The sequence below is a fragment of the Chelon labrosus genome, assembly GCF_963514085.1.
Source record: "Chelon labrosus genome assembly, chromosome: 15".
Classification (NCBI taxonomy): Eukaryota; Metazoa; Chordata; class Actinopteri; order Mugiliformes; family Mugilidae; genus Chelon; species Chelon labrosus.
In genome coordinates this window covers 21,043,414-21,067,682 of record NC_140348.1, presented here as the reverse complement: position 1 = coordinate 21,067,682, position 24,269 = coordinate 21,043,414, and the positions used below count along the sequence as shown (strand labels likewise).

Here is a 24,269-nt window from a genome sequence, read left to right as displayed (position 1 = left end):
TTAAAGGCGATAGAATCCACGCCGGGTAATTTCCACTGACAGCTGTACGGGAGCAGATAATCCCCCTGTTTACGGGAGCCACTAGATGGCGGTGCAGCTCCAACGTGCTCTTACCTCTCAGCATGGTGTGCTGGTGCTTGGCGGTGCAGATCAACCTGCTGATGCCATCAATCACTTGGCTCTTAGAGTCCAGCTCTTTCTCCTTCGGCTTCTTGCTGAGAAAAATCACTGGAAAGGGAGGAACAGTGAGCCGAGTCATAAATATTTCTATTTCCTTCAAGTATTTTTTATTTTTTTTGTACTGAAAGAGGAACTCACACCTAAGACTGTACTTGGAGATGCATTTGGGAGTAAAGTTTTGAAAGAAAGAGCTTGTTTTGAGGAAGCTGTGTGAAGTCTGACAAAGAGCCTCAAGCGATGTCACCTGAGTCGGCATCAATCGGAGCTGAAGAAGTGAGCTAACTAGACCTTCTCATCTCTACTAGAGACTAGAGGCTTGAGGCTACAGTAGCTGTTGGTAGCATAACGCACACAAACCTCCGGCTGAATCGTCTGTGGTCAACTTGCACTGAGTAACACAGGCCTGGGTTTTAAAGCAAGAAAACTGTGTCTCATCTGTCTCATGCATGCAAAGTTTTAGAATTAGAATTAGGGACCTTAAGCGAAAGTTCAGGGTAAAACAGCCAAATGCAATCCAGCTTCATACAAAAGACTCAGCCGTACCTTTCTTGTTCTTCTCCTTGGTGACTACAGTCATGGCCATGCTGGGCGGAGGGGTGAGTTCTCCTCCACAGGGGAGCCGGCTGACTTGTAGTGAACGGAAGTTACTCTTCAGGGTGTTCTTCAGTCCCACGTCTCTCTTCTCGCCCTCCTTTTTCTTCTCGGGGCCTTGCCACGTCCAGTAGTCCACCTGGAGCCCCATCACCTCGCTGCCCGAACACGGAGAGCTGCGAAGAGACGCCGGCAGAAAAGTTTGTTGCTACGACGTCACAGTGAGAGAGAAAGAAAAATACGGTGTGTTTTTTTTAAGGAGTCTCGTCCTACCCAGCTCCAGACAGGGCGGTGGACACGGAGGGAGACTGGGGCGGGGTGCCCCCAATCTCCTTCCCATACGGACCAGCCGTCGGGGGCGTCGGTGAGGATAGGATGCTTGTGTTGCAACCCATCGCATCATCTGAGTCCACTGTGAATTGGGAGAATTGTTTATTTTTTCAGTTATTTTATTGTTTTTTTACTTTTGTGCTCTTGTTTTGATCGTTATTAGAGAAGAGAGACAGGAAGTAATCAGGCGAGAGAGATGGGTCACAAGGCAGGCTGTAATCAAAGCTGCCTCACTGCAATGAGAACTATAGTCTCAGATTATGAGGCGCCCACTCAGCCAGGTATGGGTGTAATCATTTAAATGAAGCGTATGAATAAAACGTCAGGGTGCTGCTGTCATCAGGCATAACATTATGACCACCTGCCTAATATTGTGTAGGTCTCCCTTGTGCCTCCAAAACAGTTTTGACTCATCAGAGAATGGACATGGACCTTCTGAGGGTGTCCTGTGGTGTCTGGCTACAGAATATTGTTAGTGGGGGGGGGGGGGGGGGGTTTGAGGAGAGGGGCCTCTGTGGATCATCCCACAGATACTTGATCAGTTCGGGATCTAGTGAATTTGGAGGCCAGGTCAACACCTTGTGCTGTTCTTCTTGTTTTTGTTTTTAGTTGTTCCTAAAGCGTTTTTGTGTGTGTGTCTGTGTTAGGCTGCATCCTGCTGGGGATGGGGATGGGAGTGTCATTGCTACGGGGTAGGGTGCCTGGTCTGGTCTAGGTGGGTGCTACATGTCTAAGTAACATCCACACCAATGAATGCCAGGTCCAAATGTTTCCCAGCAGAACACTGAATTGTCACAAGATGGTCAATGTTATTCACTTCTCCTGCCAGTGGTCATAATGTTATGCCTGATCGGTGTATATTGTTGATAAAACACCACCTTTAAAAATAAGCCTTTCTTACCTGAGGTGGAGAGGCTTTGCTCCACGATTCCAACTTTCACAACCTGCGAGAATAAAAAGGTTTCAGCGTAAAACAAACGCAAACACAGAATCAGTTAATAACGCTGTCTGGCACCTTTGACACGGACAAAACTCATCCTTACCCCGATAAAGGGCACAAATTTCTGACACGAGTCCTCGTCAGGGCTGTGAACAAAAACAGAGGGAAGACTGTGAGAATGACCAGAGGTGGGACTGAACATTTCAACAACTCCAGAGGTACACATGAACACTCAATGGTCCTGGAAGGGCAGATGGCAGCGGCATGGCCTGCACCATGTCCACCATCGCAGTGGAAATGGCACATGACTGGCTTAGGGTGGGATGGGGTCATCTCGGGGGGGGGGATCACGTTACAATGAGATGAATGAGGGAACCGCTCCTTACAACCTGAAGTGGACTGTGTTTTTCTTGTCAGACAGTGTTAGGAGAAGAGATCTATTTTTATCCATGTTGATAAAACTTTGGCTCAGTAATAGTAACCGTATGGGTAACTTGAAGTGTTGTGCACTTCCCTTTTTCTGCAGTTCTTGTTTGAACAAAAACAGGACTCTTTGTATTTGTCACTCAAAGGTTAATGCACACACAGGCCAAAACGAAAAGCAAAAATCCCCCAAAATGATCTGAAAAAAACTGAGATGGTGTTATATTTCTGCAAATGCCCTACAATATACGGAAACCAATACTGCAACGGTTTCATAAGCTTGCAATAAACACTGCACCCACGACAGAAAAAAGCTGATCAGCTGGCTCACTTTCCAATGCACACACAAAATCCTGCCGCCATTCTACATCCTATCATTACACTTCAAAAATTTTGCAACGTAGACCACCACTGAGCAAAACACACTGCGACTGAATTGCACCAGCTGCTTGTATAATCGTTGCTAACCTTGTGTGTCAAGTTCTTCTTGAGGTCTGAGTAACAACTAGCTAGTTTCAACACAGTGAACACAATAGACCACTGAAAGTTGAGAAATGTCTTAGCTGGGGACGAACTTCTGTCGTGTGTTCATCATTTCTAGGAAACATCCGTCCAATCAAAACGTACGTAAATTGATCAGAAGCAGGAAAGTGTGTATATAGGGGTGAATTTATTATATTTATACTGATCAGCCGCAACATTAAAACCACCTCCCGTTGAAGTTAATAACATTGATGATCTAATGTTCCTCTGGAGAATATGGGTCCTGGCATTTAGGTGGATTATTTTCAATCCGCAATCGCAATTCGGCTCTTTTTAAAGTCGCTCAAATCCCTCGACTTGCCTACTTTTCCTGCTCATAACACTTTAAATATAACGACAATATGGCATCCACTGACAGGTGCAAGGATGACAAGATAATCGGTTGTCACTTTGGTCCTAATGTTATGGCTGATCAGTGTATATGTGTACATGGAATAGTATGTGTGTTAGTAGTTAGTAGTTAGCGTTCATGCCGTTCAAATTAACAGTTATATTGTCTTTTATTTTTGTCTGAATTAACATTAAACATGTTTTGTTCCAATCCAATCAGCAGCAGTGTTATACCTGATAAAAACTGGGAATGAAAATGTAATAAAAACCTAGTTTATTTTGATTTACTTATTTCTAAATCTCCTCTTATGGTTATATACGTAGCAGTATAAATGGTCTGAATGTATACTGGCCTTGTCCAAGCATTAAAAAACGAAGAGCAAATGTTAGGACAGTTCTAATGGTGAATCAATACAAGCTAAACAAACCAACAAAATGTGACTGGTTTGGTTTAAAATCCAACATCACTTACAATACTGTCACTGTCAGATCTACGGGGGAGGACATCCTTCTTCTTTGCGCATATTTTAGAGGTTGTTAGGCAAATCATCACAGCAACAACACAGAGGACAGAGCAAGAACCAAACTCACACCAAACTAAAGACAAGAGTCGGGGACAGAGTGCGGCGTGGAGTCACAGTGAGTTATCGAGTGTGAGGAGGAGAATGTTAGGACACAGCAAGGAGCCAAAATGAAGGAGGGAGAATAAGGAGGGCGAAAACAACGAGAGTTGAATTAGATACCTGATATAAAAATCAAAATACAAGCTTCTTTTCCTTGAATGCAAATCAAAGGGGAAAGGGGGAAGGAGAAGGAATGCAACAGTGTTAAAACTGTGGTGTATTTAGTACCTTCTGACCAATAGGAAGCCACTCGTACAAAGAGGGGAAGGGTTTGGTCAAATCTCAGAAAGAAAACAAGCAAATGCGACAGAAATGCAACGGGCCGTCAGCTGAGTGAGTCTGAGTGTGTGTCAGTGACTGAGAGGACTCCGCCTTTTATGTCAGATTTAATTATGAACCATAATTATTTTTGCAAACAATGAGAAATCAACTCAAACCTGCTTCTTCTGGGCTCGTTTATATATCAGAATGAATAAATGCGAGTCTTCTGTTAAAACTCTACTGATGATTATTATCACACATCACAGCAACTTGTGTGTGTGTTTATTTTTGCAGCTGCATGCTTGCATGTTCCTCATGCAGGTTAGTTGATGGCTAACATCTCATTGACGATCTACTGTGACCACATTAGCTCCAAGAGAACTTTAGCGTCAGTGCTACAAGTGTGAAATCATTGCAACAGAGAACAGAAAGTACAAATATATACATGCATATACACACACAGAACACAAGCAGTGCATAAATACACTTAAAACTTAGATAAGCAACGTTGTTTTACCTCTTCTGTTTGTAGGTGAGCATGGCTTCCGAGATGGGGAACTGGTGGGACACGTTGGCACCGGCAAGATACTGAACGACCCGTCCCGCTACATCTATGTTATCTGCAGGGAGCAGAGAGAGAGAGAGAGACAGATTGTTAACAACGTGCCTCTCCCGTTTCATGTCTGACTAACAAGCTGCTTGACAATCGATGCAAATGCTAATTTTCGCACGCGGCAGATTGCTGGGAGACTGTGCATTAATCATTTACATTCCAGTGAACTGAGGAGACGGGGCTTGCTGAGTGTAAAATGTCATAAAAATTGCGGGTGAAGTCAGCCATTAGGCACACAAGATAAATGACGCGTCAAACATAAGGCCTGCGGGCTACATGCGGGCTGACATACATTTTCGGAAACCTGAAACGTGGATTAGATTTTTAACACCCGTTTATTTTTGTTTCAAGCTACTGCTTCTTTGCATGTGAAACGAGTTCATCTTTTCAAAGTCATTCTATTAAGAACCGCTTTCTGTTTAATTAAATGGATCCAGAAGGAGGACCCTGACTTTCTTACATCTTTTCATGTAACTCTTTTTGAGGTGGTTCAACGTGGTGTTTGACACTGTAACTATTGCACCTATGAGAATTTAATGAAGTGAATAGATAGGTGCGAATGGATGAAGATTATCAGGCTTGCTTGGGCAGAACAAGTGATAATGGAGGAGGTGCATGGGAATCTTTCATCAGTCTTACAAACGGCAATCGGGTGAAAAAATAAGTTCAAATCTAATAGAAAATCCTAAAATACACTGGTTAATAATGCATTTTGACTGTTCGGATTAATTGTGCATTTAATTATTTTACTGGTATCACATTAATTGCCTGCAAACGGCACACAGTAATGACTTTTAAAGCTAAAACCTTTATAGGTGTGCAAAACGTGGAAAAAAAAACATGACTTTTCCAAACAATATTTCAATACTGGAGTCTGTGTAAAAGAGCTTTTGAGGAAAAATGTGTGAATCAGCCTCCTGACAGTCTCTTCTGTGCAGTGAGGAGAGATAGTGCCATGATTTAAAACAGGCTGTAGCTGTCTTCTGCAATTGGAAGAAATCTCTTTTTTCCATTCATCAGCCCCGTGACCTGTGCTCCGACCCCATTTCTTTCCCTTTCAAGTTAGCTGCACATCAGACACACAGACTTTGTGGCCAGATACCAGAGCTCTGCCTCCCACCTGAGGCGGGCCGTTCCGTCCTGCAGAACAGCTCCCTCCACGCAGTGTCCATAAAGATGCTGTTGAACCGGCTGTCAAAGGAGGCCACGTACTTTGCCAGGGGATGAGAACCTGCAAAAGCGCAGAGTAAAAACTCATATGAAGCAATGCTGAATATAAGAAGCAGGGTTTTGCAGGATTTTGCTCTAATCCTGGATGACTTACCGATGGGAATCACCAGGAAGCGTATGTAACTGAGCCAGTCAGGCGTCTTGTTGGCCAGCTGCTCCACAAAGAACCTCAGGATGGTGCTGAGGTAACTCTGGTCACCTGCCACCGCTACCTTCATCGTCGGTGGCATCTGTGCGTTGCAGTTACAGCTGCAAGGGTTAAGATACGCAGAGAGGGAATGAGCAATTAAAGGGAACAAAACAAATATCCAGTTCAGAAGAAGTGTGAGTCAGACAGGGTGTGTGAGAGAAATATGGGTCTCAGAAGGAAAGATTTACATCTCAATAGGATTTTCCTTCTCTCCTTTCTGAGAGTCAGATCCTTTCATATGTCATAATTTGCAATACCTGGTACTTGCAAGGCTTGCAAGTATCTGCAAGTCTTTCTCAAGTTAAAGCAAATATTGCAACAGCTTTCGGAACCTAATCCTACAACGCTAAACATAAAACCACTTTCATCCTAGAAACGAGTCCGAAACTCAACTCAGTTTTTCACTTCAAACACAGGGAACTTAAATGCATCAAATTTTCCAAAGCAGTTTTTTAAAAGTATTCAGAATTTTGCGTCCTACAAGTAATTACATGCTGGCGCACATACGGACTCTCTTATGGGCTTTGCGGCTAAATGCTTCAAGACTTGAGTCACTGTGTCAGATACACCGTCCAACAGCACAACGGGACTTTCACATGTGTGGGATTACAAAGTTCTGTTTACTCCCAGTGACAACATTTGACAAAAAATCATGCAGCCAGCTGAGGCAGTGACAGCACAGAGCGAGCATGTTAACATCAGGGATGTGTGTGTGGCTCTACATGACATGGGCTCAGCTGGAATAAACAGGTTGACTGTGGAGCAGGTGTGGAAAGCGTTGAGAAGTTGCAGTTCAGCTGGATTAGGAGGAAAACAAGTTTAGCAGAAGCGGCATAGCAAACTGACGCAGCCTCGTCTCCCACTGACATGACATCCTGAGGAGAGGACGGCCGAGCGGACGGATCCAGGAAGCAGAGGCGACGGCTGAACTCCAGCTTTTCACGGGAAAACAGGCATAGTTCTGATAGAATGGGTTCACAGACAGAGAGCACTTGAGCAGCATGAGCGATAGAGCCCTGGAATTCTCTGGCGAGGAGCCACCATAAACAGACATAGTGTGTGTGGAGGATCAGTCCAAGAAACACAATCACACTTTCCGATGGCTTGTGTCATTCAACCGATGTGTGTGTATGCACGTGACTCACAATCTCTGGATGCGAGTAACGATGGTGTTGAAGGCAGCCTGAACATCGGCAGCAGAGCAGGTGGACACAATGGGCTGGCCCTGTTCATGGAGCAACTCGGCCACATACTGCACAGAAACACACATGAGAGGGACCCGATGGGTTAATGGATATACAAGAGGCAGGGCTGATTGGATTGGAGAGAAAGCAGGGAAAACATGCCGGAGGGATGCACAGAGGTCGCACCCAATATTGGTCTTTTTGCAGTAATGTTGGCAGTGCAGCGTGGCTAACAAGTAAGCCCTATGCATGAGTTTCTACTGCATGTATGATCAAATGAAAGTAAGGGAATTTATGACTGAGGTGCTATCAATAGAAGAACACACACCTGTCCTTGCCACTCCATAGTGTTGATGAGGATAATGCTCTCTGGTAGGCGTTCATCAGAGATGAGGATCTGGTTCAGCTGGTCATACACAGACTTCCTGGGAACCTTTTAGACAAAGGACAGAAGCACAGAGTCTGACACAAGCCAGCGTACTTCCACCCTCTGAACAGATCCACAGCTTGACACTGCATTAAATCTGTGTGAGGTTTACCTGTGCGATGAGTCGTGAGTCTGGGGAGCACTCGCTTTCCATGCTGCTGGTCCTGTCACTCTGGGCCTTGGAGTTCTGTCTGTCCTTCATGGAGGTGCTGCGAGGACGTCTCTGCAGCCTGTTCTCCATTTTACTGAGGAGGACACGGAACACGAGGAGCTCAAAATACATGTCAGACAGAGCAGGGAGGAACCTAAAGAACAGCACTCAGATTAAAACATATTAAAACTCATTTAATCAAATTACATATGAAATAAGACACTAATTCAGTGTAACTTTCATACAGATGCTGACTAAACGGCAGCTATACTGAGCGTACAGTTCAAGTGTAGTGATTAGCAGTTTACCTGGGAGACATGTGGTTTTGGGACTCCGTCTTGCAGAGCTTGCCAACAGTGCTGGTAATCCGTTCAGTGTTGACGTCCCAGCTGCTCACCTCTCCTGGCCCTGGCCCGCTCTCATCTGCCTCTGGCTCCTGAACCAAAAGGGGGGGAGCAAAGATGAGCCGAGAGGGCTGTAAGAGGACAACGCTGGTGTTTATCATACGACACAAGAAAATTCATTGCACGTAAGACCCTTCCAATGACGTAAATAATTATTTAACTTTTCAGGACCACATAGGTCAAAGCATGATGAAAAACGATGAGACCTATAATTACTTAGTAGGTGCACTTAAAGTCACATTTTTATCAATACTTCCAAGCTACAAATAACAATAATTCCAAGAAACAGCTGACCTCCTGACCTTTCAGGCCCCTGGGAAGTGGCTGTAAGTAATTATTGCTTGAAAGTCACAGAGCTCAATAAAAAGAGCCACAAAGACAAACTACCAAAAAGAGACAAAAATTAAAAAAAAGAAAACAACAAAGAGAAGAAAAAGGCCCAGACAAGTGGCAGAAATGTTACAGCAGGCAAAAAAGGAAACTTTAGACTTTGTAATGCAGCCTAAGAACTTTTTAGGAACAAAATTCAGTGCTTTTCAGGACTGTAGCGTTACATGCTGTGTGGTACGTCTGGAGACACCATTTTAATGGCAAGAGTCGAAAGACCTAAAGTGGAGAATGAGGTAGAGCGGTGCTGCTCCTGCTAAATAATAGAGCTTAGTGTGAGGTTGGAGATAATGATGCAAGCGCACCGTGACAGAAGAGATAAAAAAACTTATGGGGGGCAGGGGAAACGCTACTCCGTGTTCAGTTCAAACTGGGTTAGTGGAGCGCTGCACCGAGCCGCCTGCCTGCCGCTCAGAGGGGAAGCCGAGGCTGGATGAACAAGGTTACACTGACCTGACAGCGCAAAAGCAACAACAAACACCCCTCGTTCGATCCTCATCAGTCAAGATTTATCCGGCACTGAGCTGCCTTGTCTGCTCTACTGATCCATAATGGATGCTGTTTGCTTTGCCCGCCCTTGTATTCTCCCTCCCTCTTTGCTTTTTCTTGGAAAACAACTGAAACCCTGGGGAGCAAAGGACTCTCAAGTTCAGAGGGCAGGGGGCTGGAAAAGAAAAAATGTGAGAAACAGATGCTCAGGGGGATTTAGTTTTTTTTAAAAGAAGTTCCAAAAACATACCCCGACGGTTGTGTCTGCGATGCTGTCATCCTGATATCGGCCCCCTTGCACCTTACATCTGTCCACAGTCAGAAAGTCTCCACTCTGCAGGTTAAACACACATCCGCAGACATTACAGACAGATTCATTTTAACCAAGCGGGTCACGTCTGTGGTGGATATAAATGACAAAATCTCAGAGCTCTGAATGAAAGTGTTACGCTCCACCTCTTCGGGTCATGACTGACCACTTGCAGGATGTGTTACTAACCAATTTCACACAGTGGTAACTCCACAGAGTTAAGCCTGGTAGAGCTGGTATAAATATCTCTAGAAGAACATTTTATTACAGCAGTCTATTAATACATATGCCACAAGTACAACAGACACATTTGTGTGCTCAGGTGCACTCCACTAAAAGTGTTTAAAATGCATCTTGTAAGCTCCACTTCAGTCTATTCCTATATTACATCAAAGGCTTTCCATTCTGGCAGCAAGGCATGTTTATGAAGTTCGACATTAACTGAGTGAAATGGAGGGCTATACCAGCCTGTAATGCTCTGGGCTATTTTATTACGAGCTAAAATGGATTCCCAGATATTTATAAACAGCTCTCCCTCTCCCCCCATCACACTCAACATGTCTCTCCTTCTCTAGCCTTGTTGTTCCAAGGGTCCATAAATCTCCAAGTAGGAGTTCGGGATTGCTCCATCCAATCTTCTCTCTGAGCATGGGAGCATTTTTGTGTTGTGTGTGTGTGGTGATGGTGGTGTAAAGGTCATTTGGTGTCAGTCCCTATAAATACTGAAGGGGCTGCAGGGGGGTGAATAGGGTAAGGGCTGCAGGCTGTCATCCTTTTTCTGCTAGTGGCTGCGTTGCCCTCGAGCTCAGAATATCTTGCCAGTGGTATCCTTGGGAATCCCTGAACCACAATGAGCACATAGGGCTGCCAGACGTTTAAACACTGGGGGAATTCTTTTACATAACTCTGTTTACAAGACCAACCTCGATGTTTAAGAGGCAGGACTTTACGGGTTAACGGTGAGTTTCAAACACATTCAAAGAGTGGCTGGTGATCAACTTATCAACTTACGGGACACGACAGCTCTCTCTGTTGGCTTTTTTGGCTGTGTATGCTTCCAATCTCTGTCTGAGAGCTGGAGTGAGACATCCCCTCAAAAAACGGCCTGGAAACGAAAAAAAAATTGTAATTAGAGAAAAGTAGCGAGACATTATGGAGGAAACAGCTGTTCTGGGTGACACGGCGATACAACAAACCTAAACCTTGAAGAAAATTTATTACAGAAAGGCTTTAAACAAAGGAAATCTGGAGGGGCCAAGTCAGAGACCGAGGTCTTAACTCCGTTTGATTCACCTTAAGAGGGCAATTCACACCCCACGTCCTGAGAAAATGACAGGAAGTAAATAAATCTCTTCCGACCATTATGGATCTAACAGTCACTGCTGCCAAAATAGGTCAGCATAAAGACACATATGATTTTTGGGGCGATTTGTGATTCACAATCTACAAATCTGTCTTTAATTTTTCATGGCTGGCAGTAAAACCATAAACAGTTTATGAGACGTCGCCTTGCAGACATACTTGAGTTTGGGCTTGGGAGTGCTGAGGACACTCTCATTGTCCTCCATCTCTGGCCCACTGTCACTCTGATTGTAAACCTCCAGACTGTCGTAGAGTAAGTCCAGATCCTCCTCCACCTCCTGGGTCTGGTCTACTGGGTCAGAGTCCAGCACCTGCCACACAGGATCACGGATCATCATCGGCACAATGCAATCAGGGATTTGTAATCATGGCGGTGGATTAAATAAGTGTAGAAAGTGACTGGTGATGTGCATTAGCGAATTACTTTTCACAGCTGAGCTAATGGAGCTTAAAGAATGAACAAGAACAGTGAAGGCTGCAAAATGAGAAAATCTATGCCATAAATACGCCCCTGCTTTGGTTCTAAACAGGGCAATTAAAAAGGTAAGTGAGTGTTAGAGCTAAGGTGCCGAGTCTCGCTCTGCCAGCTGCACAGCGGGGATGTATATCATAGGAACTACACACAGGCAGGGTTGGGGACTAATCAGGTGATTAATGCCACTGCATAAGTGCAGGAGCTGGCAGGGCGCAGATAAACACAGTCTGTCCCCTCTCCTCCTCCTGGCTATGTATTTATAGAGCTGTAGCCTTTCACACTGGCCAGCCGCAAGGAAGAGATTAGTGACAGGGAACGTGACAAAAGATCACTGGACCACCTGGAGCGTCCAGAACCATCCAGCAAAACTTCAGTGTAAGCATCACTAGTTAAGTCACTCACACAGGGCTCTTAATGGAAGCACTAAGTAGAAATAACATGTAAAGAGCAAAAGGTTTAAAATCCAAAGAAGCAAAGGGTAAACTAAATCATAAAAACAGAATCAGATTTGATTGTTTAGACACTAGAAGGGCAGAAAATGGAAACAGGAAAACGGATGTGCCAGTTGCTCCGATAGATTTTGCTTATCAATGATAATTACTATTATTCCAATGCACATGTGGGGGCTGCTGCACATGACTGGCCGACGTCCCGCTGATGACCTGATTACAAGCCATTATGTCAAATCCACAGAGCCATTTATCCACAAGTACTTAAGAAAGGAAAAACCTAAATAACACATTCATCACAGCGTTAAGTGGTAGAGAATAAGGCTGGTAATGGGTTCCGCATATGAATCACCGCTAATGGAGATGTATGAATCATACATCCACGAGCAAAGATATTATGCAGCCTAACGCCATCATGATGATGTTTGAGACTCTGTTGTGACAGTGATTTTTTTTTTTTTTTTTTTTTACTTGGCTATTCTTCTCCGGTTAGGAGCACATTAGCAGTGATGTAGCAATATTGCTGTTTAGACAGTAGTTACTGAGATTATATCTTTCCCCCTACCTAGAGGGCAATTTAATAACTGCACATTTCACAACTGACTTCATAACAGACGGTCTGAGAATATCCAGGTACGTGCCGGGCGAGGGACGCTGCACCCCTCATTTGCTTTGACATTGAACATGTTCTTGCTGGTGTCAGTCACAACAAAAGCAATTATCTTCTGCGCCGCTCACCTCATCTGTTACCTTGAACCTCTTCAGCAAGGCCACAAATTTCTGCTTGAAGTTAGGTTGCTGTAACAGAGAGAGAAAAAAAAAAAATAATACAGAAAAGCGACCTTCAGAAAAGGAAATGGCCGTCATTGTGAAATAAACATGACAGCTGGGCTCGGGCTTACAAGTTCTCCAAGTAGCCGTCCACTGGATTACTCATTCATTTCATGCAAAGACCATTATAATCAGCCCAGTGAGCCCACACTGTTCTTTTACGTGCGCGTCGCCCTAATGGCTCGAACAAATGGAACACAGTGTGTGCTTTGCCTTACAAGCTCACACAGCAGCAAACACAGGTTTTAAGTTTTCCTCGTGGTTAATGATTGGCGAACATAAAGCTCTACGCGGCGGAAAAAGGGGGCAACTAACCCTGGTCATGGAGGTGGTTCGGATCATTTTCCTACGGGCTTTCTTGGGCTTCCTGACCTCATCGTCTTCATCGTAAAGATCCTGAAACGCAAAAGAAAATTGAGTAAACATGTGAAATCTCAAAATCCTAATGCACAAAAAAAAATCTGCTTTTGGGAAAATCTTGTGTACCTGGCCGTGAACGGCATCGTCACTGGCTTCCTGCTCTGAAGAGTAGCTGTCGTCATCGTCCTCCGAATAGTTATCCATGTCTGGGGAGCGGTCTGAGGTAGACCAGCCACAAACACAAAAACATCATTGTATTTCTAGCATTATATTAGGAGAACAACCAAAGAAAAAATAATTCAATGCATAAAAGTGTGAATTTAAAAGGAGCTACGCAGCAATCCAAGCTCACGGCTTTTCGGAATAAAGAAAGCCTATAGGATGTGTTGAGTCGAGCCTCCTAAACTCAATATAAATGTTTTTCTTGTACTGTAACTGAAAGGCAATAAGTGTTAAATAAACAAAACACTTTAAGACTATTACAATGTAAATGGTGCTTTCAGTATATTGAGCCCAATGGCAATTTTGCAATTTGTGCCAATGAAGTTGCTTAATTTTCTATCCCATTCTGTTCGGGTTGTCAGTAGTAAATTGTTTTGACTGCATGGCAAGAATAATGAACAAAACAAACGTATGGTAATGTGGAACTTTTGCCGAGCACATAATTAAACGCTAAATTTGCTGGATGAAAAGCAATGAAAACTCTTATTATATGCAAATGAGATCACAGAGCTCTGTACGTGATCCGCGGCTCACATTCCGATTAAGTTTTAATGACATTTCAGTGGGTGAAACGTTTCTGTGTTGTTCTTTTGTTTTATGTCAGATTTTATTGCTTTGAACAGCCACATTCCTAAAGAGGAAGATTTTAACTAGGTCTGACAGATGAGGGCGAATTAGGTGATAAAATATCTTCCTTATAAAACTGAGTCAGACTCCTTTTTGCCCGTCTGTGTTCGTAGATGGGATGGATGCTATTAAAGATCGCTGTAGAGATAAGAAAGATAAACATCTTTCCTTGTCTCAGAGTAACACTAGTCTAATGCCTGCTGCATGAGCTCATCTGTTATGTTTGAGCGGCCTCCTTAATAACATCCAGAAGAGCGAGGGATCAGCGCAGCAGGATAAAAGCATGGAGTCCGAATAGGGTCCAATATTTCCCCCCGGTCCAGAATTAGAGCAGTGTAAGGTAATAGGCCCTACATCTGTTCAACTCTCAAATCAACATTACAACCATAGCTGAAGAGAATAACATATCACTGGCCACAGGAGGGCCCTGGATTAATGGACTTTATTCTGTCCTCAGTTGGGAAATAGGAGCCATGTGGAAGGAGGGAAGAGAGAGGCCTGGGGAGGGAGGGCTCTGGGACGAGGGCTGAAATTACAGACAGGATTTGGCTGGGCAACGCGGGTGCAGGTCTGTCTAACAGACCCACGAAGGGAAGCGGGAGAATGACGGTGCCCACCTGATGTTTTGGTCTTGCGGCCAGCTTGGCCGCTACCGTCCTCATGGTCGATGGGCTGGCTGGACAGAGAGTACACGCTGATCTCCGCCACACGCACTGGCGCCTCTTTCACGTTGCTATGGAGACCGAGAATCTGTCCTCCGTCTGTTGGGTGTTGCATCACCTGAGAGACAAATTAATATCGAGGCCGGGCATTGTTTTAGTGAGAAACGTCTTCAGATCAATGCATTCAAGAAACTTTTTTTATTCTACATTGTATTTTAAACCCCTCACCTGCACTAATGCAATTCAAAAACATTGTCGCCTGCCTGCATGTTTTGTGTAATTGCCGTGTCTATCAATCCCGCTCTAAAGCCACGCAGGAGCAGCATGGAACAAATATCACAAATGCCGCTTCAAGAGAGGAGCAAGATGAAGAAGAATTTCATCGCTCTTCACCGAGGCGATAACGATCCAGCAGAGATTAAAATGGATTCTGTTACACTGCATTCTGCTCACAGAGATTTACCGACTGATTACAAGCTGACAGCTATGCTATCTCTAAATAAATCTTCGTTAGCGCGATGCTGCTTCCCAACTCTGAATGTCTAAATGAGCCAAGCCAATTTGCACATATCATCCAGTCAGACAGCATAAGGCAGTTTACAGAAAGTGTTCTGAATCAGATGAGAGGGGATGAGCTTTCATTTTAAGCTCTATCTGGGGGGTACTTCCAACATTTCACTTGACAAATTGCTGCACAGAGAGTAGTGCTAATTTTTCTCAAACACCGGCAGGGGTGCATTTGAATGCTCCATGTAAAGTCCAATAAGCGACTTCCTCCCACACAAAGCCTCAGTAGTTTGAGAATGAGGGCACAAGAGGGTTTACTCTAGAGTAGATGACAACGTAATTACCCGACAGCATCCAACAGTGGCCAATTTAGCTTTATTCATAGAGGTTTGTGGGTTGTTTCACTGAAGCGGCCACAGAAGCAGCGCAGCACTTGAGTGGTATTTTAAAAATACAATAATGCATTAGCTCTTCAGATGTCAATCAATCCCAGTCCTGGGGCTACTGCCGGAAAACAACGTTGGCCGAGCAAGGACGGGACATCAGCTGCTGCGATTAGAAATTAAGAAATGTCACCTGTGTTTCTACAAACACGTGTGACGCTCGATATCTATCTCACTCTCACACCCAAACACCACCACCACAACTAATTATGTCCAGAACAAGGCATTTTATTGATCTATATCTGCTACATAAAACTCAGTTTGTCTATTATATTACACACTGGTGTTCTTGCTATAAAAAAACGCCACTCCAGCCCGCATTAAAACAGCCCAAGGGAGGCACAATTAACAGCAGCTTCTTTCTGTGTGATACCCAAGCCGAAATCAAGCGTCCGCAAGAAAAGCAAACAGATCCCTTTTTTGGTATAAAACTGACATGTCGACGTCTGAGAAGCAAACCACGGACAAAGCTTAGTCATACGTGCAGGATAATAGAATTGCAATGTCCTAACTGCATGTCCAGCTGAGGAATACGCTGACATTAAATGATCCAACTTGGGATTTTTTTATTTTTTTTTTAAACATAATCGCATTTCACTTCTTCAATGGAACTTCCCACCCGCAGTTATGTCTGCAGCACAGCACGGCTGAATGCACCGTTTTAGAAAAGTACATGTGAAGGGGAGCTCCAGATGGTCCATAATGTCACACAGCAAGCAGTATTGCTGGGTGAGAGTGAATCATCTGAAATCATATATATATCGCACGGGTCCTTCTCTCTGGCAACCAGGACACGATTGCACAGATCCTAATAGCCATGCCAATCACTGTCAGAGAAGAACGCAATCACAAGCTCAGAGCACAGAGACACTTCCCCCAAGAGAAATGAAACGGCTGACAGGTAAACATGTCAGGATTGCCCCTGGCGCTATACCCTACCTCAGCCATATTGATAACTCCCACAGCCAAAGTTTTGTAGCCCAGGATTGTTCGATTCTTGTAACGTTTCCTCCTCTGCAGCATGATCTGCAGTCTGTTGGCATCCCTCTTCAGAAAATGGGGGTACTGAAAATGAGAAAATGAAGTCAGATGAACAGCGCAGGTCGTGTTATATAACCATCCACCTTTAGATGAAAACCCAGGCAACATTTTCTGCTCTGAATACTAATACTTCAGTGAAAAGAAGACTGTATCTATAGTCAGTTTCCATTTCATTTAAATGACATTCTTATCCTAGCCATACCATTCAAACAATAAAACTAAATTGTATCTTCACGGTTGCTTCTTACATCACCTCACATCACCTCAAATGGCACTATTCATTGTAGCTGTAAGATTTCCAGAAAAAGGTCTCTTCTCTCTAAGTGGATTTCATTGAATCAACTGGTAGCAGATTAGTGTGACCAAATGTAGCACATAACGTGGTCCGGCCGTTTTATTAAAGCCATCAGACATTTCTAGTGTCTCACCAGCGAGAGTGCTCCTTACAATCTTTCTGATTCGCTTAGACGAGCAGGCAAGAATAAAACTTCTCTCTACTGGAGCCTGGGGACATGTACAGACAAACTACTTCTTCTTTCCCGTGAAGTCTGAGCGTAGTCTCTTTCTTCTGGTGCCATGCTGTCTCCGGGTGCCATAACCCGACCTTCACACTGACTACTCTAGCCTTCTTCACCTATAATAGTCACCTAATACTGGCTTGTAAGATCAAGTGTCACACGTTAGTTGATCACCACTGCTGCAGCATCTAGGTGCAATACTGAACAGCCTTTTACAAATATTTTTTTTTAATAAAAGCTGCAACTTTTCTGACTAAAAACCCATACTTGTTTTCGATAACGCGACCATTTGCCTTGGCTTAGCTCATCTAATCAGTTTAAGTGGCCTACGTGCACATACACAACTTGGCAAATGGTTTAGCTCGTCTAATTTATCAAACTCTGTACTGCCTAGGATTAAACTTGCATTAATAAATAACTTAGAGGTTTTGATATGAAAAAGGACAGTAACACATAAGCAGGAAACGCGGCGCACCGGGGTGCATACAGGCTTCAACACAATCTTGCCTGTCAAGTAACTGTCACATCAGTGTGAGAATTCACAGTATCATGTCTTGCCTGTAGTGAGAATGTGAGCTCCAGATCCGTCTCCATCAGTCCGCTGGGTGGGAGGACGTACTCATTTGACCTCAGAAGACGCTTAGAACCCTGGAGGACAATGCAAAAGCAAAATGTCACTGTAGGCATACAGAGCATAAAGTAAACTATCGCACACCAAGGACGTTCACATGCTTTAAAACTGCTGGCTTTGAAATAATATAAGCCTTCTTTCGGTTTCATTCATTTATACGAGGACCGCAGGGCCTGCAGAGGTGAGCTGCTGCACTGCAGCCACGACATTTTCCGCACATTACCCAGAGGAGCTGTATGTGAGAACGCAACTGCCCGAATCACTTGGACCGGACACTGAACAGACTTCTCTCCTGCCAGATCCCAAGTGTAATGTCTGTAATAACAGTCTGAGCGAGTGTGAGTAGAGCAGTAGGGCAGGTAACTGTCCAGAGATTTCGCAGCGAGCGCATGTGTTGATGGTGTTGACGACGTTTCACAGACCGTGGCGGCCCCGTACTCTTTTCCGGCTCGTCCGTGTATTGCTCTCCACTCAACTGTTGATAGTGCAGATAAGCCGTAATACACGTAGCACAGGTATCCTCCTCTCCTACACTCTACCAATCCACTGAGACAAAGAGACAGGTGGTGACAGTGTTTCCAGTAGGTGAGAACACATCCGAGAGAGACAATTTCTGGTTGTCTGCTGCATGTGTGAAGAAGCTGCTTCAATTTCTAAACCTGAATCACTGGTGTTTGTGGTGAAGCTTTGTACAAAAGCAGAAAGTCAGAGATCAAGGATAAAGATATAAATAAAATCATTAAACTTTGCTGAAAGAAAAACAGGAAAATCTCAAAGTATTAGCATACTATTTCAACAAAAAGCTTAGTAGTGCAGCTAAAATGAATGCAACTATGTTATCTACAGCTTCAACTGTCATATTTTGTTAAAAACATAATATGCAACTTTAGTCAAGCATTTTATTAAATGCCTTATATGGTTGTTTTAGTTGTTCTCCACTACAGACATGTCAATATCCAAGCGTTACTGAAACATATCCAGTTTATTGGCTACCCGACTGATCTTGGAGCTGAGGGATCAATACGAAGCAGATGTCGATACATTGATACCTACATCAATACATGGACAACGGGAATAATGCAACTGAACTAACTGGAACCTCCAAGGAGGTTATTGAGTTCACTTTCTTTGTTTAAACTGCTTTGAATACATGTGGTTCCGTTTTGTGGTCATTCTGAAGCTGGTGCTGTTGAGATGTGCTGCACTACGCTCAGAAGGGTTTCTATGGTTTCGTCCACCGTGTTTACAGTATCACTGAGAGTCGACCTAATATCATAACATTCACGGGGGTGGGTCAAGACATATTGTAAACCTGTGGAAGTAGCAAGGTTGGTGCAAATATCTTGAAACGGAGCACGCAAATCCCCAGAAGTCCCACATCTCATGTTGTTTATTAAGCAGATATATCCAGACAACAGCAACAGAGGGTGCAAGCCTTGTTTTAGAAGCAACATGCTTCACATTCACACACCGGTGCCGATTCACACCTTGAGGCAGCCCAGTACAAACAGTCCTGTACTGCTTCACTGCTCTCCAGAGAAGCGTGCTACTAACACAAGCGGAATAGCTGGAGATTTGTGTCTACACGGGTTTTCTTGACTGGAATAAGGGTTCAAATCAATTAATCATGAGCTTCCTCCATTCTGCATCTTTAACTGGGTAGAATTCTAGAAGAACGTTTATATATTATGCATTTTTATAGGTGTTGCGCTGCATGTTGTTGCATAAGATTTGAAATTGACAGCCACCGTTTCGAGATGCACAAAACTCAGTTTAGTTTCATTATCTAATCTTTGCAATTCCGGCTCAGAAAGAGTCACCATCTAAGCTAATTCTGGGAGCTGGCACAAAGTAGCTGTGGTCAAACGGAGTGCCAAGGGTTGTGTCTTCCAAATATAAGGACACCAACACGCAGCCTGTCCTCCAGAGACCTGTCTCAGCGCGTTCCTGTTACATGCGTGTTCCTGTTACATGCCGTGGATTAAAGCGTTCATAGTCAAGTTACAGCTTAGTTCTTCACCCAAGCTTCTTTTTCAGCTTCTTATAACGTTGAAGGAAAGGAACTAAAGTGTGATTGTGTGGAGACAAACAGCTTGTCAAGTCATGGGCTCATGATTTTACGTCAAGCTGTGAGTGCTGAAGACAGACATCTGTTGTGTAATATATTTGGCAACTCATCGGCAGTTATAAAAATTTCACAAGTCCGCAGAGCTTAGTTCAGGTATCTGCGTCACCTGCCAATAGAAGTGAGTAAGACTTGGTGAGCAGCACTGAGCAGCGAGGATATCCTTTAACCCACTACCCTGGGGGAGGAACTCTTTAAATGTCCGATGCGGTGGCATGGACACTGGATCCTTATGTGATCAGAGCTGCCAAATCATGTAAGGGATACCAAATAAAATGGCTGGGCGTGTGCTGAGGAATCATCACAGGACACCAGAGGGGTCATCTTACATTGCAAATATCCTCAGGTCAGGTGGCCTGTGAACTCTAAATCCTCTTTTAGGTGTATGTGTCTATGTGTTGTCCTTGTGATGGACATACCATGGCTTGTTTACTCAACACTTGTTGCATCAGACACCAGCTTCTGCATAATCACACAAAACACGAGGCATCACTGGCGAACAGGTTGCCTCTTTTTCTGTCCCCAGTACTGAGAAAGCAGCAGCTGTGACATAATCGATGATGGAAGTGAGGTAAGCCTTTATGAAAGTATTAAATGTATGTAGCTAACATTGCTTAATTTTACAATATATGTTTTTAAGCAACAGCAGATCCACTGCTTATAGTACAAGCAGTTCAGAAAACACAGTTTCTAGCCTTCAACTCAAAGTTTCAAATGCTTGAGATAAAAGAACAAAAAAAAGAACAACAGAAGTTGACCCAAGGACAAAGAATATTTAGCTTTGCTGACACTTCCACATGTAATAAGCGTTCAACATAATTGCTCAATATGCTCCAGAGAGGGACGCGCTGACAGTAGCTGACAGTAGCTGACAGTAGCTGACAGTAGCTGAAGCTCTTGTTTTGTATTTAAAGGAGAAAAAAAAGAGGATAAATCTCTGAGTCTGACCTTGTCACTAAGTTGAGCTCCACAAAGGGGCCTTGTATGCACTCTTTTCTCATGCTCAGTGGCTAGTGCAATGAATCAAGGCACAAAAGCAAAGCACTCCGAAACTGCATGACATGCATTAACAATACAGAGCCTTGGCAAGGAAAGCTTGCACTGAATGTCCTTTGGCCCCCTTTCTCTCACCCCCTCTCCCCTGCTACAAGCTGGCTGTCTTTCTGGGGCCAGATGAGGGGCTGTTAGCTCTTCTACCAAGCTTTACAACCCCGTGGGAAAAGAGCTCAACCCCCTTTTTTTAAAATGAACTTTTTTAAACACGTTCGATTCTCTAAACCGGCACCCCCGTTTGCAGCAAAGACAGAAAGCGATCTAGGGTCAGGACGAGAGCTCAATGTACAATTGTATTAAAGAGGTTTTAAAGGCGATCTGAGGCTTCTGCTTTCATCCAACACACTCTGCTACAGACACGCACAGGCGCGTAATTGGATCATATCTAAGTGTACTGCAAATGGAAGTGCTTTGGACAGCGGCTTGCACTGAAATGAGAATTGCACGCCTTTTCTATCATAATCCAGCTGACATTAATGTTTGGCTGCAACCTCCGGCAACAGCACGCAGAAAAGACAAGGACGGAAAATGCATAATCATGTAGTGAGCGTGCAGTAGCATGCCATATTAATGAAAGGGAATGTAGGTTGGTTTGAGCCGGCCTTGGCTACTTGAAGTGACCTAGCGGTCTCCAGGGTGAGAGACAGAAGACTATCTCCAGGGAGCACAAAGCCTTCTGTAGACTAAACTGCAATCTCATCATCCCTACTGTTGTGGTTTTAGGAGGCCATCCAAACGGTTAGCTATTACAGGAGTTGTGTATGTGCACGTAGGCCACTTAAACTGATGAGCCCCAGAGACAGCCACTGACCGTGCTGAACAGACAACCGATGACATGCGGTAATGAGGCTTTGTCGTTCACTGTCTGAAAACAAAACCCTCCTATTCCTCTGTCATCCTCACCAACTGTCTCTTTATCCCCTCAGCGTCTCTGTTCTCCCAAACCAAACCTGCTGGAAATTGCATTTAATGCTCCAGTTCCGGAGCCGTGGTGAACACAGCTTTGCTCGGCTGTCCTCCGGGCGGCTCAGCAGAAATGGAGAGATTTCACGCTCCGGAGCCTGCGTAGCTCATGGATAAAGCCACACTCGGTTGGTTACGTTTTCCTTCAGGATGACAGCAAAGGGAGGACGATTCGTTTCTCTTTAAATAGAAACGGCCAGTATCGCATACAATTTCAATTAAATTTCATAATGAGGGGGCGAGTACTGAGTGCGGGACAGAAAAATGGTCAATTACTGAGGCATGACAACAGAATCTCTGGACTGAAAACTACTGAGAATTCTCCTGTTTACAATACTGCTACTAGACACTAGTTGCATCTCTTTAGTTTGGAAAATGGTCTGATGATTGAAAACTCGTAGCTAGACACAGCAGTATTCGTATCATTGTTCTGCAATATATTTTCTCACCAGAATTCCCAATGGTGCCAACTTGCACTGATCAGGCATAACATTACGGCCGCCTTCCTAATATTGTGTAGGTCTATCTTGTGCCTCCAAAACAGCTGTGTCTCATCAGAGAATGGACATGGGCCTTCTGAGGGTGTCCTGTGGTGTCTGGCAACAGAATGTTGTTAGTGGGGGGCCTTTGGGTCCTATGGGTTGAGGGGAGGGGCCTCTGTGGATAAGGCTTGTTCCACTGCATCCCACGGATACTTGAGCAGATTTGGAATTTAGGGAATTTATTAGCTACAATGCTAATTTTACTAGCAGAAGACTCTTTCTCTGTTTTTGTAACAAGCCCAACAAAGGACGAGGCACAAAGCTGTTCATCCTTGACATGATGTGAATAATCCTTGACGGAGGTACAAGTTGTAAAGCCTTAACCTTATGCCTGTTATGTGGAATATTAGTCATTTTCATTAATCTGAAATGAAAGAACATTCGGTACAAAGGGAAAACAGAACTGGTCACGCACTGGTTCACTGGGTCGCTGTTTCCACTTCATCTCTCAATAAGTACAATAAATTAAACTTTAATTAAAAGCATTTAATTCTGTGATTAACCACACCTCTCTTCTCATTTAAGTCTAATTCTCAAAGTCTCTTCTTCTGAATGGATTTTCTGGGCAACTGCAGAGGCACAAGCTGGAACGATTGTTTCCTTTGAAGATTATTTCCACACGACCACGTCAAGGCAGTGCGTTTGGATGTGTATCCTAGTACACTTGGGCTCACAGGTCTTTGTTCTCTCGCTCTATCAACAGTTTCAGAGGCAGTGCGCCGTCATCTTTGCAATCACTAAAAGGCTTAGATATGAGTGCGTGTTTTTAAACTGTGACTGCGGACTGAAGGCTGGACTCAAACACTCTACTCCACTATAAATATATGATATGGTGTCATATTGACTTCTTGGAAAACTTTCCACTGCTCAGTCTTTGGATTCAAAGCATCTCAGCGTCTTCTGTCTCTTTATGTAATCTCTGAGAGAGATCCCATGATATCGGGATCAGGGCTGTGTGAGGGCCGCACCATCTGTTACAGGAGTCATCGTCACCAAAAGGCTTTGGGCCCTTGTCATGGTGAAGAACAAATTTAGGATCATTCGGATGCCTTACTGATGATAATGCATGATGGATAAGAATGTGGCTTCAATTTTAAGGAAATTTGTTTGTATTTTATCTCACTATCTCAAAGCTTTCCGACCATAATTCAGCAAATCTTCACAAAATGTTGATAATATTGGCAAAAGAAAATGCAAATGAATGCATTTGATCATTGCTGGGAACAGTGCCTCCGACAGCTGGAGAATTTTATTTCTTTAGTGCAAAAAAAAAGACAATCTAACCCCAAACGAAAGAAAATGTAGGACACATGTGGGAAATACAGAATTACTTTGTTTCATTAATTTGAGGAACACTACACCAATGTACACAGTCTGATGTTTTTGTATGCTGCTATTTTCCGTCTCTTTCCTGTGGCAGCAGGAAACATTTTTCATGTAGATGCATGATTTGTTCATTTCCCTTTGCACTGTTACATTTGCTTTCAAATCTGACATTTAAGTCATATACGATGAAACCCCCATCCAGTACCACAATGTTAAATAACAGCCCCGAGACACCAGGCAACACAAGCGTGCACAAGCAATCAATGCAAGATGTACAATCCGCCTTAAGGTGCTAATGCACCTGCTTAGAGTGGTAATACTAGTCGGCCGCACAAAGCACCTGTGTGGCTGTGAGTCACCCCAGCTTCCTGTGCACCAAAGGAGGTTTTTATCATCCGGCAGGATTAGCAGCACGTCTTATCGTCTTCTAGGCTTTGTGATTACATTCAACAGCGGACAGCACAGTATTGAGAAACAGTGAAGCACAGGCTCCAGACCGTGACGCACCGCTATCGAATGTCTTGCA

The 24,269-nt window shown here is 43.9% G+C and overlaps 1 protein-coding gene across 2 annotated transcripts in view; it reads right to left on the bottom strand.

The window, feature by feature from the left end:
* LOC311500325 (phosphofurin acidic cluster sorting protein 2) overlaps window positions 1-24,269 on the bottom strand; it is a 45,939-nt gene that overhangs the window by 2,771 nt on the left and 18,899 nt on the right. Inside the window, exons 3-23 of one of the 2 annotated variants that reach the window (XM_084561657.1) lie at window positions 17,662-17,751; window positions 16,484-16,609; window positions 14,550-14,712; window positions 13,210-13,301; window positions 13,039-13,119; window positions 12,631-12,690; window positions 11,128-11,279; window positions 10,618-10,711; window positions 9,547-9,630; window positions 8,325-8,452; window positions 7,978-8,110; window positions 7,767-7,871; window positions 7,400-7,506; window positions 6,159-6,313; window positions 5,955-6,065; window positions 4,739-4,841; window positions 2,145-2,187; window positions 2,003-2,045; window positions 1,045-1,183; window positions 724-947; window positions 115-228 (exon numbers count right to left, since the gene is read on the bottom strand). In XM_084561657.1, coding sequence (XP_084417783.1) covers window positions 115-228; window positions 724-947; window positions 1,045-1,183; window positions 2,003-2,045; window positions 2,145-2,187; window positions 4,739-4,841; window positions 5,955-6,065; window positions 6,159-6,313; window positions 7,400-7,506; window positions 7,767-7,871; window positions 7,978-8,110; window positions 8,325-8,452; window positions 9,547-9,630; window positions 10,618-10,711; window positions 11,128-11,279; window positions 12,631-12,690; window positions 13,039-13,119; window positions 13,210-13,301; window positions 14,550-14,712; window positions 16,484-16,609; window positions 17,662-17,751 — 2,347 coding nt within the window. Of the gene's footprint in view, window positions 1-114; window positions 229-723; window positions 948-1,044; window positions 1,184-2,002; window positions 2,046-2,144; window positions 2,188-4,738; window positions 4,842-5,954; window positions 6,314-7,399; window positions 7,507-7,766; window positions 7,872-7,977; window positions 8,111-8,324; window positions 8,453-9,546; window positions 9,631-10,617; window positions 10,712-11,127; window positions 11,280-12,630; window positions 12,691-13,038; window positions 13,120-13,209; window positions 13,302-14,549; window positions 14,713-16,483; window positions 16,610-17,661; window positions 17,752-24,269 lie in introns of both variants that reach the window. The other variant, XM_084561656.1, reaches the window with a different exon arrangement.